At 45.7% G+C, this 14,153-nt stretch overlaps 1 protein-coding gene across 6 annotated transcripts in view; it reads right to left on the bottom strand.

Annotated features, from left to right (window-relative positions):
- The window catches only part of ATG7 (autophagy related 7), a 357,839-nt gene that overhangs the window by 254,614 nt on the left and 89,072 nt on the right, over positions 1-14,153 (bottom strand). For all 6 annotated transcript variants that reach the window (XM_075006212.1, XM_075006211.1, XM_075006210.1 and 3 more), the window contains one exon: positions 9,143-9,337. In XM_075006212.1, coding sequence (XP_074862313.1) covers positions 9,143-9,337 — 195 coding nt within the window. The remainder of the gene's footprint in view (positions 1-9,142; positions 9,338-14,153) is intronic.

The raw sequence follows: 14,153 nt of genomic DNA, 5'->3' as shown, positions 1-14,153 counted from the left end.
CCACTCCAGGGAGCGCTGCACCAAACCTAGGGCTACCGGCTAGGGCAAAAAGCTTCCTGCAACTGGGCATGTGCTGGCACACACCCAAATTGGAAAGCACATGAGCAATCACTCGAAGAAGAACTAAAATTATGCTGGATTAGTGTGTTCAGGATTAGAGATGTTCAACCTGTATTTCCTTTTGTTTATTTTAAACCTGCTATTAATTTCATTGGCTGATCTACAGTTCAGCCAAATACTTATCTCCAACTTGGAAAGGGCTTTTGTATGACCCAATTGTTTTTAAATTATTTTTCAGAAGCCTGAGTCTTTTGTATATAATTTTCTATTTATATTCCACACAAGCATCTATATTTTATTTAAGAGTATGTTTGAAAAGGCATAATTTATGTGTCTGCCTACTTACAGACACAGAAGCCAGTTTCACATCCCAGAATGTCAGTAGTCACACATTTGTATACATGTTTTCAATGTTATTTATTTACTTCATAAGAACGTTTGCAGCATTCTTTCACAAACCGTAGGCAAAATTAATCTCTGACTTGTTGAAACAATTGAGATGGATTTAGAAGTGACACAAATTATCTAACAAGGTGATCATCATTAACAGTGAGCTAATGCTGTCCTCCAAATGTTCTTCCTGCCTATGAGTGGAAATCTCAGAAGTTTCAATCATGTATACTCAGTCCTGAAATTTCCTGGTAATTTTTCCATTAGGAGACAAGTTAGTCTTACCTCTGCTGCTCGGATTTGTCAGATGCACAAGCAACTACGTCAAGACTCCTTGCCTATGCGCTACTACTCAGCATGAAAATTCAAAACACACGCTACCTATACTCTGGTCATGTTTTCAAGATTTTCTTTGGCTCCATGTGAGCAAGATATAATTTGTGTTTACAAATGAAAGATCAGATTCTTATCTCACTATGACAGGTGTCAGATGGGAAGTTGTGTCCACAAAACAAGGAGTTCTGTGGCACCTTAAAGAATAATACTTTTATTTGTACATAAGCTTTCATTGGCAAAACCCCACTTCCTTAGATGCATGGAGTGGAAATTACAGAGGCAGGCATAAATTATATTAGTAAATCAAATGGAGGACTAGGGCTAATGAGGCCAATTCAGTCAAGGTGGATGTACAACATCCATTGGTTGATAAGGTGGTGTGGCTACCAAGGGAGGGAAAGTTTCTCTTGCACTGAGCTAGCCATTCCCAGTCCCTATTCAAACTTAGATTAACCATGTCAAGTGTGCAAATGAATTGCAGCTCTGCAGCCTCTCTTTGAAGTCCATTTGTGAACATTTTTTGCTTAAAGGATGGCCCCTTTTAAATCTGTTAGTCAGCATCTAGGGAGACTGAAGCAGTCTCCTACCAGTTTTTGTATATTACCTTTTTAGATGTCCAGTTCATTTACATTTATTCTTTTGTGTAGAGACTGTCCAGTTTTTCCAAAGAACATGGTAGAGGTGCATTTCTGGCACATGATGGCATATATCATGTTAGTAGACGTGCAGGTGAATGAGCCCCGATGATGTGGTTAGGTCCTATGATTGTGTCACTGAAGTAGGTATGTGGGCAGAGTCAGCAAGAGAGTTTGTTGCAGGGTTTGTGTAGAGAGAGAGAGAGTGTCTGCCCACAGACCCAGAGGGGGAGGAACCATGAGCTCCAGTGGGTGGAGCTCTGCCCCACCCCACCATCCAGCCAGAAGTCAACGGGAAGCACAGGAAGTATAAAACGCAGTCCCAGAAACGCAGTTGGAAGCCAGCTGCTGCAGGGGCAAGGTGCCTTTCCTGATTGCACAGGTGGGAGGATGCTATGGACCTCATGAAAACCAAGGACTAGCCAGGACTAACCAGAACACTGATGGATGCTGACGCAGAGGAGCTGCAAACCCTGTTGGACATTCCATTCCCCAATGACCTAGAATACCTGCTACTGAGCCAGGTGTGCCTGAGGGGCAGTTAGTATGTGGTTTGGCAAAACCGTGTCCATGAATGAGTCAGATGTTGTATTCAGGATCCCCAGTGACCCCGCTGCAGAATGGCCTGCCACTGTTAGGGCCCTGGGCTGGAGTGCAGTGAAGCAGGATGGCCTGTGTCCCACTGGCCATCCCCATCCATGGGTGGAAGACTTCTCTGGGCAAAACACCTGAGCTTTTGGCTCTCCTCCAGAGGTAGAAGACCCAGCTATTTGCTGCCCCACCCTAAGCAAAGGCCTGTTACCTGTTTACATAGCTTCAACATAGGCCTGAATGCCCCCCCCGCCCCCGCAATTGACTGTATTTGTGGGGTGGGCCACAGCTCAAAGGCAATGCTCCCCCCAGTCACCTGGATAATTACCCATGTCCTACACCCAAGTGTGTAGAGAGGGCAGTGAAGAGGACATGGGGCCACCACCCCAACTGGACTACAGATTGGCTCCTGGGTTACTGTTTCAGTGGTGTGGTGTAGAGTTGAGGGTGAATATTTGCTTTAGGTTGCAGGACTGTCTGTAAGTGAAGACTGACCTGCCTCCCAAGATCTGTGAAGGTGAGGGAAAGACTTCCAAGGTAGGTTATAGATAGCTGATGATGTTCTGGAGTGGTTTTAATTGGGGGCTGTAGGTGATGGCCAGTGGTGTTCTTTTATTTTCTTGTAGTGTAGGCAACTTATGGGTACATGTTTGGCTCTGTCAATCTGTTTCCTCACTTCCCCAGGTGGGCACTGTAATTTTAAGAATACTTCATAAAGAGCTTGTAGATGATTGTTTCTGCCTGAGGGATTGGAGCAAATGTGGTTGTAACTTACGGCTTGGCTATTGACAATGGATCATGTGATGTGTGTCCTGAATGGAAGCTGGAAGAATATAGGTGAGGATAGTGGTCAGTGGGTTTCTGTTATAGGGTGGTGTTTATGTGACCTTCACTTATTTGAACTGTAGTGTCCAGGAAATGGATCTCGTATGTGGACTGGTCCAGGGTGTGGATGATGGTGGGATAGAAATTGTTAAAATCCCACTGGAATTCTTCAAGGGCTTCCCTCCTGTGGATCCATATGATGAAGATGTCATCAATGTAGAACAAAGACAAGGAGAGGCACTAGAAGTATGAGAGCTGAGGAAACAGTGTTCTAAGTTAGCCATAAAAATGTTGGCATACTGAGGGGCCATATGTGGGTACCAACAGCAGTGCCACTGACTTAAAGGTATAAATTGTCCCTAAATCTGAAATGTCGTGTGGGTGAGGACAAGTCACAAAAGCTCAGCCACCAGGTGTGGCATGGCATCATCAGGGATACTGCTCCTGACAGCTTGTAGTCCAGCCTTATATGAAATATTAGTGTCAAGAATTTCCATATCTATATGGCCTGGACAATGTTTTTAGGAAGATCGCCGATGTGCTATAGTATCCTCAGGAAGTCAGTGGTGTCTCAAAGACAGCTGAGAGTCCTGATAGTGTAGGGTCTAAGGAGAAAGTCCACATAGCCAGACAATCTTGCTATAAGAGTGCCAGTGCCTGAGGTGATGGGGTATCCAGGATTTCCAGGTTTATGGATCTTGGGTAGCAGCTAGAATAACCCTAGTTGGGGATATAGGCCTGTCTCTGTAGATTTATTTCCTTGCTTTTGCAGGGTGTTTCATAAGAAGATAATGTAGTCTATTTTGGTACTCCTAACTGGAATCAGAAGATAGTGGCCTGTAGAATGCAGCATTGGACAGTTGCCTGGCAGACTCCTGTTCATAATTATATCAAAATCACGATGACTACAGCATCTCCTTTGTCACCCTCTTTGATTATAATGTCAGAGTTGTTTCTGAGCCTGTGGATGGTACTTTGGTCTGTACAGCTGAGGTTATGTTGTTTGTTCACAGTTCTGGGATCTTCTGTACAGCAGACAGGAGAAGATCAAAAAAGGGCACTCATAACTGGAGATGCTCATTAAGAAGAAAATGTTCCACACAAACTTCCATGTGACTGGACTTTATAAAAACAAGATAAGCGATTGACAACACTCACTTTCCTGCTCTACGGAGAAAAAAGACAGAAAACCATCTAAAATGATACATGCCATATGGGGCAAAAATGTGGTATCCTTAACTCATCCAACAATATTGTTAATCTGTCTAACTCCAGGCAACTCTCAGACCACATTCTACAGGTCATTATCCTCTGATCTGTTTAAAATCTGCGATGGACATAACCCTCAAAGGCTACGTCTACACTAGAAGTGTATGTTGACAGTAACGTCTGTTGACAGAAACTCCGTTGACAGAGTGCATCTACACACAAAAGCAGATCAACAGAGCAATCTGCTCTGTTGACAGAGAGCAGCCAGACAACCCTATGATCTGTCGACAGAATGGCTGACTAGAAGCTCTGCAAACAGGGCTGCCCAGTGAACCGGGAGCCCTCTCTCTGTTGACATAAGGAGGAAGGGCTCAAAGGAGAAAAGGCTTTAAAAGCTAGAGGCCAAGCCACCAGCAGAAGTGTGACTAGCTGGGAGCTGCAAACAGGAGAGTTTGTGAGGGAGTTTGTAAGAGGGAGATCAACGGAGTCCTACCATGGTTAAGAAGACTTGCAACATCTGCGCCAGCACTGCTCCCATCTCATCCACTTGTGCCTGTAGCCAGACATATCACCTGACCATGGATGCCTCTATCCAGACCCAGGTGTCGTTTTGCAGAGACTGTGGCTTACATTTCCCACTTACTGAAATTCAGGCTGAGGGGTGCACCCAATGTGAAAGCTGCCTGTTAGTGGAATTTCTCAGGTAGCAGATGGGAAAGCTGCAGGAGGGAGTGGCTAGGATGAGGAGGATCCGAGCCCATGAGGAATTCCTGGGGAGTATTCACATGGAGATATCTAAGGCTGAGGTGTTTATTTAGCTACAGAGGACTGCTGGCATACCGCTGGTGCAGGATGGGATGGCTCTGTCTCATGGGGGCACTGGCAGCTGGTTACTTCTGGCAGCAGGCAGTGATCACCCCTGCGTCCAACCTTGCCACCATGATTCTGAAGAATGTTTATGCTGCTCTGCGTACCCAAAATCAGCCACTGAGGAGGAGGAGAAGCCATACACCCCCAAGACTGGGAGGTCTGCAACCACTGTGAGGAAGAAATGCAGGTTAATGGAGATTGGAGACGCTCTTCTGAGAGGGATGGAGGCACCATATGTCACCCTGAGGTATGCTGCCTGCCAGGGATGTATCAGAGACGTTACAGAGGGACTGTTGAGGATCATTCAGCCTGCTGACTACTACCCCATGCTCTTCATCCATGTTGGCAAGAATGATACTGCAAGGCATGAAATGAACCAGATCAAGAGCAACTACAGAGCTCTGGAAGTACGGGTGAAGGAGTCTGGAGCACAGGTAGTATTCTCACAAACTCTTGTCAAAGGTAAGGGCCCAAGCAGAAACACGTGCATCTGGGAGGTGAATGCCTTGCTGTGAAGGTGGTGTCACCAGGAGTACTTTGGCTTCCTTGACCACATGATGCTTTCCCAAGAAGGGCTGCTAAGCAGATATGGAGTTAACCTTTTGAGGAAGGGGAAGACCATATTTGGATGCAGACTGGCTAACTTAGTGAGGAAGACTTTAAACTAGGTTTGATGAGGGCAGGGGACCAAAGCCCACAGGTAAGAGAAAAACATGGAGACCTGGAAGTTGGGCCAGAAATGGGAGTGAACATGGGCTACTATAGCACAGAAAAAATAGGGAATAAGCAGAAGTGGGAAGCAAAATCAAATCAGTATCTTAGATGCCTAAAAACAAGTGCAAGAAGTATGGGTAATAAGCAGGAAGAACTCGAATTGCTAATATATAAACATAACCATGACATAGCTGTTGTCACAGAGACTTGGTGGGATAATACACGACCGGAATATTGATATAGAAGGGTACAGCTTACTCAGGAAGGACAGACAGGGTAAACAGGGAGGTGGTGTTGCCTTATACATTAACAACTTACACACCTGGACTGAGATGGAGATGGATGTAGGAGACAGAAGCATTAACAGTCTTGGGTTAAGTTAAAAGGTGGTAAAAACAAGAGTGATGTCATGCTAGGGGTCTACTACAGACCACCTACCCAGGTAGAAGATGAGGTGGATGAGGCTTTTTCTAAGCAACTAACAAACTCATCCAGAGCACAGATGGTGATGGGGGACTTCAACTATCCAGACATATGTTGGGAAACTAAAATAGTGAGGCACAGACTACCCAATAAATTCTTGGACTGCACTGAAGACAATTTTTATTTCAGAAGTTTAAAAAACTACTGGGGAGAAGCTGCTCTAGATTTGATTTTAACGATAGGGAGGAACTTGTTTTGAGGATGGAAGGTAGCTTGGGAGAAAGTGACCATGAAATCATAGAATTCATGGTTCTCAGGAATGGTAGATGGGAGAACAGCAAAATAGATTTAATGAATTTCAGGAAGTCAGATTTTGGTAACTCAGAGAGCTGGTAGGCAAGGTCCCATGGGCAGCAAGACAAAGAGGAACTGCAGCTGAAGAGAGTTGGCAATTTTTTCAAAGGCACATTATTAAGGAATCAAAAGCAAGCTATTCCGCTGGGTGAGAGACAGAAAGTATGGCAAAAGACCACCTTGGCTTAACCAGGACATCTTGCATGATCTTAAAATCAAAAAGGAGTCATATAAAAAGTGGAAACTAGGACAAATTACAAAGGATGAATATAAGCAAACAACACAGGCAAAGGCACAAAATGAGCTCAAACTAGCTAGAGACATAAAGGGTAACAAGAAGACATTCTATAAATATATTAAAAGGATGAGGAAGATTAAGGACAGGGTAGGCCCACTGCTCAGTGAGGAGGCAGAAACAATATGGCCATGTCTACACTACAGAATTTGGCGACAAAAGTGGCCTCCTGCTTTGGAGGACAGAATCACCATTCAAAATGATCTGGACGAACTAAAGAAATAGTCTGAGGTAAACGCAAAGTACTCCCCTTATGAAGGAATAATCAATTTAATACATACAGAATGGGAAGCGGCTATCTAGGAAGGAGTACTGCAGAAAGGGATTTAGGAGTCATAGTGGACTACAAGCTAAATGAGAGTCAAAAGGAAAAAAAAAGCAAACATGATTCTGGGATTCATTAACAAGAGTGTCGTGAGCTGGACACAAGAAGTCATTCTTCTCTACTCAGTGCTGATTAGACCTCTATTAGAGGAGTGTGTCCAGTTTTGGGCACCACGTTTCAAGAAAGATGTGGAAATATTAGAGAAGGTCCAGAGAAGATCAACAAGAACGATTAAAGGTCTAGAGAACATGGGTTATAAGCGAAGACTGAAAAAAAAAAAAAAGGCATGCTTAGTTTAGAAAAAGAGAAGACTGAGAGGGGACATGACCATGGTTTTCAAGTACCTAAAAGAGTGTTACAAGGAGGCGGGAGAAAAATGGTTCTTTTTGGCCTTTGAGAACAGAACAGGAAGTAGTGGACTTAAACTGTAGCAAGTGGGATTCAGGTTGGACATTAGGAAAAAATTCCAAACTGTCAGGGTGGTTAAATATTGGAATAGGTTGTCTATGGAGGTTGAGGCATCTCTATCACTGGCGATATTTAAGAGCAGATTAAATAGACGTCTATTAGGGATGGTCTAGATGGTACTTGGTCCTGCCATGAGGGCAGGAGACTGGACTTGATGACCTCTCAAAGTCCCTTCCAGTTCTAGTGTTCTATGTACAATATTAATTTACTGAAAATTTTTGGTGGTAGGATTTTATAATCTGAGATTTAGGATACACTTCCTTTCAGGAGAAGCCTAAACTCAGTTTAACACTCAAAAGCATGACTAATAGAAAGGTGAGGGGTTGTGAGTTAGAGGCTATAATTCTCACTGAACATAAAAAAGAATCTTTTTTTTCCCTGTTCTCCCAACATTTTTTTTTTATTACATTCTAGTAGAAATTGCACTCAGGAACAGATTCCTAAAAGTATGCACTTAGGAGTATATTCACTGATTCTGTTGTAGTAACAGAAAGACAGCTGTCCTAGTCTATATACCATGAAAGCAAAAAAGCAGTCCAGTAGCACTTTAAAGACTAACAAAATAATTTATTAGTTGATGAGCTTTCGTGGGACAGACCCACTTCATTGATTCTGTTGTATGTTTTGATCTGGTTCAGGTGAATTGACAGTAAAAGAATGAACACGTACAGAGTGAATGTCTAAGATCCTGATCCTGGAAGCAATTACACGTGTAGTCCCACTGCCTTGAAGGAAAGAAAGATCCTCCAGTGGTTGGGATACTAGCCCGATACTCAGATTCAATTCCCTGCTTTTCCACACAGAATTCCTGTGTGACCTCAGACAAGCCATTTACTCTCTCTGTGACACAGTTCCCCACCCATAAAATGGAGATAATACTTCCTTGAGATTGTGATGATAATTATATTACAGATGGTCAGGAATTAAGATGTTCTGTAAATGGGCTACACAAATATCTTAGATACGATCAGCCAAGATATTGAACATTGGTGGATGAGTTTACAGAGAAGTAGCCAAAATTGTTAGTGATTGGGATATTTTAACTAATGAAGAGCTGGGTAATCCATACTTTTCAGGTCTCCAAAATTACAAATTCACTTTGTATTGGAGGGATAGCCGTGTTAGTCTGGATCTGTAACAGCAACGAAGGGTCCTGTGGCACCTTATAGACTAACAGAGAAGTTTTGAGCATGAGCTTTCGTGAGCACAGACTCACTTCACCAGATGCATCTGATGAAGTGAGTCTGTGCTCACGAAAGCTCATGCTCAAAACTTCTCTGTTAGTCTATAAGGTGTCACAGGACCCTTCGTTTAAATTTACTTTGGAAACACCATTTGCAGCCATCAGCAACATTTTGATATCTTGTGTCATTCATCACCTTCATCATCATCCTTTTGGGCTTTTATCATTTTATGTAAGTTGCCATTCCCCCTTCATCATACAATTTTTTTCTCACCTGCTTTTTTGTCTCTGAGTCTACTGATAAAGGGGCTAGTGTAAAAATTCCTGCAATGGCATAATGTAATTCCCAGTGATTGGCCAGTGCCTGAAGGTTCTGGTTAAGTTCTTTTGAAATTATATGGAAATAAATTCAGAGAGAGTTGTAGTATGAGTACAGGAGTATGAATAAGGCATATCCAATGTACCTTTCTCTTGCTGGCTGCAATGACAGCAGGAAGCCATCGACTTTCCCTAGTGTCCATTAATAGGAAAATAACATCATGACCATCAATGAGCCGTTCAAGCTGTGCCACGTCCTTTCGAGCTTGTTCCATGGTGACTTCAGAAAAATTCACAGGGTGACCTGGCATGGGGATGCTCATGTTAAATCCTTCAGCATTCTAGGGGAAAATATATCGGAAATGAACAATGTATTAAACAGACATACAGGTTATTATTCACAGAAAAAAAACAAATTATTTTTCCTGTAGCTACTGAATTATTGTAGGAACAGTAAAAAACAAGACAAGAGTTAACAATCACATACTAGTTTAGTCTTTAAGAGCTGTTGGGCTCTGACAAGAAAAGACAGATAGAATGAATACCCAGAAATCATAATGGTGAATGAAATAGACTACTACTGGAAACAGAAGATGACTGCAGACTCGCCAAAATAACAGATTATACAGGTTGAACCTCTCTAGTCTAGCACTCTCTTGTCTGACAACATCTGTAACCCAACATGATTTTAGTTAGCCGGATGACCACTTATCATGGGTGTGGCCGAGTCTCCTGTGGTCCCAGAAACTTTGTTTACAGCCACCAGTCCTGGCTCTCAGTCCTTTGTGCTGTTATTTAGCTGTAAATTATCCCTAAATATCTTCTAAGAGTCCAGTAAGCCGTGGAAGTGTTGGTAATGTGGCTAGACACCAGTGACCTCCCATGGTCCAACAAATTCTCTCCTTCGGCACTCTGTCAAGTCCCGAAGGTGCTGGATTCGAGAGGTTCAATCTGTAATTTATTTGAAACGATACATAGGTAAACATAGCCTTGGTTGATCTAATTTGGCTTGACTGAGTACAGTCAAATTAGCAATATTTCAGAAATAAAAATTCAAAATTTAGACAAAGATTATGGAAAGCACTGGTACACATTAACCACGGATATACTTCCACTGATTTTTGTGGAATTACACCAGAGCTAAAATTGTCCTATTTTTTGTCATCTTTTAAGACCATATGCCTACATGGTAACCCTGGAAGTGTGATGCACTATTCAGAATTTCAGTTTTTCATTGATCTGTATTGCTTTGACCTTTCACCTGATCAAACAAAGGAAGGAAAGCAGCAAAATACTGATCCTGGACTTCAGAATAACAGACTTTGACTCCCTGAAGGCACTGATGGGGAGAATTTCCTGGGACTCTAACATGCGGGGGAAAGGAATCCAGGAGAGCAGGCTGTATTTTAAAGACATATTATTGAATGTAAAGAAACAAATCATCCTGATTTGACTGCAGAGCTGTTGGTCATTATCTTTGAAAACTCAAGGTGATTGGGGAAGGTCCCAGATGACTGAAAAAAGGCAAAGTTAGTGCTCATCTTTAAAAAAAAAGAAAAAGGAGGAGGAAGGAGAAAGAAAGGTTACTCGCCGTAGTAACGGTGGTTCTTCGAGATGTGTCCCCGTGGGTGCTCCACATTAGGCGTCGGGCTCGCCCGGTGCCGCAGATCAGATCTTTCAAGCAGTTTCTGCCGGACCGCACATGCGCCGGTGCGTGCCGCTCCCTTGTGCGCTCCTGGCCATGTGCACGATCCGGTCCCCGCCAGTTCCTTGACCAACCGCCTCGCATGCTCCTGCAAAACACTAAACAGAGATCCGAAGCGGGGAGGATGGGCGGGTAGTGGAGCACCCACGGGGACACATCTCGAAGAACCACCGTTACTACGGTGAGTAACCTTTCTTTCTTCTTCGAGCGTCCCCGTGGGTGCTCCACATTAGGTGACTACCCAGCAGTAACCCAAGATAGGAGGTGGGTAATCGGATCATGTACAGCTTGTCGCCGAGAGGACCGCTGTCGAGAGCTGGGTATCCTCTTGGAATACCCCGTGAAGGGCGTAGTGCTTGGTGAAGGTGTCATAGGATGACCAGGTCGCCGCTCTGCAAATGTCCTTTCGGGCAACGCCCTTGAAAAAGGCTGTTGATGCCGCCACCGCCCTAGTGGAGTGAGCCCTGGGCGGGGCCAGTAAAGGAGTCTTCTTGAGTTCGTAGCACATTTTTATGCAGGATACGATGAGCTTCGAGATTCTCTGCGAAGAGAGACCTTCTCCTTTCGATTTGGGAGCAAGAGAGACTAGGAGTCTATCTGTTTTCCGGATGGGCTTGGTCCTGTCTATATAGAAGGCCAGCGCCCTCCTCACGTCCAGGAGGTGTAGGCGCGTCTCTTCGTTAGAGTTATGAGGCTTTGGGTAAAACGAGGGTAAAACAATAGGTTCGTTAATATGAAACTCTGAAGAAACATTAGGAACAAAGGCTGGATGCAGCCGTATGGTTACCGCCTCCTTGGAAAATACTGTGCAGGGTGGCGTTGCCATAACTGCCGCAAGCTCGCTCACCCTGCGAGCTGACGTGATTGCGAGAAGAAAGGTCGTCTTTATCATAAGGAGACAGAGGGAAACCGTGGCCAAAGGCTCGAACGGTGGTCCCGTTAGCGCATTAAGCACCAGGTCCAAGTTCCACGAAGGTGGAAGCGGTTTCCGAGGGGGGTATAGGTTTACCAACCCTTTGAGGAACCTGGTAACCATGGGATGGGCGAACACCGTGTGCCCTTCCTCTTCGTGTCTGAACGCCGAAATGGCGGCAAGGTGGACCTTTAACGAGGATAGTGAGAGTCCTCCTCTCTTGAGGTCCAGTAAATAGTCTAATATTACAGGCATAGGCACCAAAAGGGGGGCTAGCTGTTTGGTAGAACACCATGCCGTGAAGCGAGTCCATTTCTGCTTGTAGGTCTTCCTGGTGGAAGTCCTCCTGCTACTTTCTAGGACTTGTTGCACTTCCTCCGTACATGTGCTCTCTAGGGAGTTGAGCCATGGATTAACCACGCTTGTAGTCGCAGGCCTTGGGGGTGCGGATGCACTATGGACCCCTGGGCTTGCGTGAGAAGATCCGGCAACACCGGAAGGGGCATCGGTGGACGGTCCAACATGCGCAGGAGTAGGGGGAACCATTGCTGTCGATCCCACTTTGGGACTATCAGGATCATTCGGGCTCCTTCCCTCCTGGCTTTCTGCAAGACTTTGTGGATCAGCACTGTGGGAGGAAAAGCGTAAAGCAGGGGGCCCCTCCACGAGATCGTGAATGCGTCCCCCGGGGACCCCCGTCCCAGTCGTGCCCTGGAGCAGAATCGTGGGCACTTCTTGTTGTGTTGAGTGGCAAACAGGTCTATCTGGGGAAAGCCCCATGTGTGAAAAATCGGTCGTAGCAGATCGGGATGGATCTGCCACTCGTCCATGAGTGCGAAACGCCTGCTCAGCTGGTCTGCCTTCTGCACATAAAGCACGGGACCGAGCTCCTCCTTGCCGATTTATATAAAACATGGTGGAGGTATTGTCTGTACTGATCCCGAATACTTTGCCTTGTATATGGTCTCGAAAGTGTCTGCAGGCGTTGAACACTGCTCTGAGCTCCAGTATATTTATGTGCAGTGACTGTTCCGTGGAGGACCACAGTCCTTGCGTCACCTCTTCGCCCATGTGTGCTCCCCACCCTATGTGGGAGGCATCTGTAGTAAGAAAAACGGATATCTGTGGTTTGTGGAAGGGTACCCCTGTTAGCATGTTCTTGGGGTTTACCCACCATTGCAGGGATTTCCGCACCTCTGCTGTGGGCGACACCACCCTGTGAACGGTGCGTGTTGCCGGTTTGTATATGCTCGCCAGCCAGTGCTGCATGCTGCGCATGTGTAACCTGGCGTTCTGTACTACGAACGTCCCCGCTGCCATGTGGCCCAGCAGCTGTAAGCACATCAGAACCTGCACCGCAGGGCTGAAGGTGATGACTTGCACGAGGGAGCCGATGGCCCGAAAGCGTGTCTCTCGTAGATACACTCTCGCTGTAATAGAATTTATGCGTGCCCCTATGAACTCTATGTCCTGTGTGGGGTCTATCTTTGATTTTGCCAGATTGATAACCAGGCCGAGCAAAGAGAACGTGCCTGCTGTGACGCGTATCATGCGTAGTACCTCCTCCTTCGAGGCCCCTTTGAGTAGGCAGTCGTCCAGATACAGGAATATAAAATACCCCCCGTCTGTGCAGGTAGGCTGACACCACTGCCAAGGTCTTGATGAAGACTCTGGGGGCCGAGGAGAGGCTGAATGGTAGAACCTTGTATTGAAAATGTTCTTTGCCTACCATGAACCGGAGGAATCGTCGGTGAGCCGGATGGATAGTTATGTGAAAATACGCATCTTGTAAGTCGAGGGCTGCGAACCAATCTTCATCGTCCAGTGCCGTAAGGATGGAGGCGATTGTGATCATCCGAAAGCGTTGCTTGCGCAGGTACCGGTTGAGGCCTCGAAGATCTAAGATGGGCCTCCAGCCTCCTGTCTTTTTCTCCATGAGGAAGTACCTCGAGTAGAACCCTTTCCCTTGCAGTTGCTCCGGCACTCTTTCCACTGCCCCTATGAGCATGAGATGGTCTACCTCCTGCTTGAGCCTCGCTACATGGGAGGCCTCCTGGAGGTGGGGCCTGGGTAGAGGTCGTGGCGGTGGGAGCGACTGGAAGGGGATGGCGTACCCCGTGGCTATGATCTCCAGCACCCATTTGTCTGTGGTGATCATTTGCCACTGGTCGTAGAATGGTCAAAGGCGATGGTGGAATTACAGGTTCGGATGACCTTGTGCGATGGTAGTGATGGCGCAGTCCTGGATCTGTGTGTCAAACTTGTGGCCTTTGGCCCTGCCCCGAGGACGCACGGCTCTGTTGGGAACGTCGCCGGGAGTTCTGTACTGCTGGTGCTGTTGATGTCTCCCTTGCTCGTAACCCGTGGTACTGGGGATGCTGTGGCTGGTACTGGTACCGTCTTTGTTGAGGGTAGTACTTTTTCTTTCTGTATGGAGGGGTGTAAATCCCCAGGGTCCTAAGTGTGGCTCTTGAATCTTTACTGGAACGAAGGACCGAGTCAGTTGATTCAGCAAACAGCTTCTGCGAGTCAAAGGGAG

Source organism: Carettochelys insculpta, chromosome 11, assembly GCF_033958435.1.
Source record: "Carettochelys insculpta isolate YL-2023 chromosome 11, ASM3395843v1, whole genome shotgun sequence".
Taxonomy (NCBI): Eukaryota; Metazoa; Chordata; order Testudines; family Carettochelyidae; genus Carettochelys; species Carettochelys insculpta.
The sequence above is the reverse complement of the archived record's forward strand: the minus strand, read 5'-3'. Positions and strand labels throughout refer to the sequence as shown.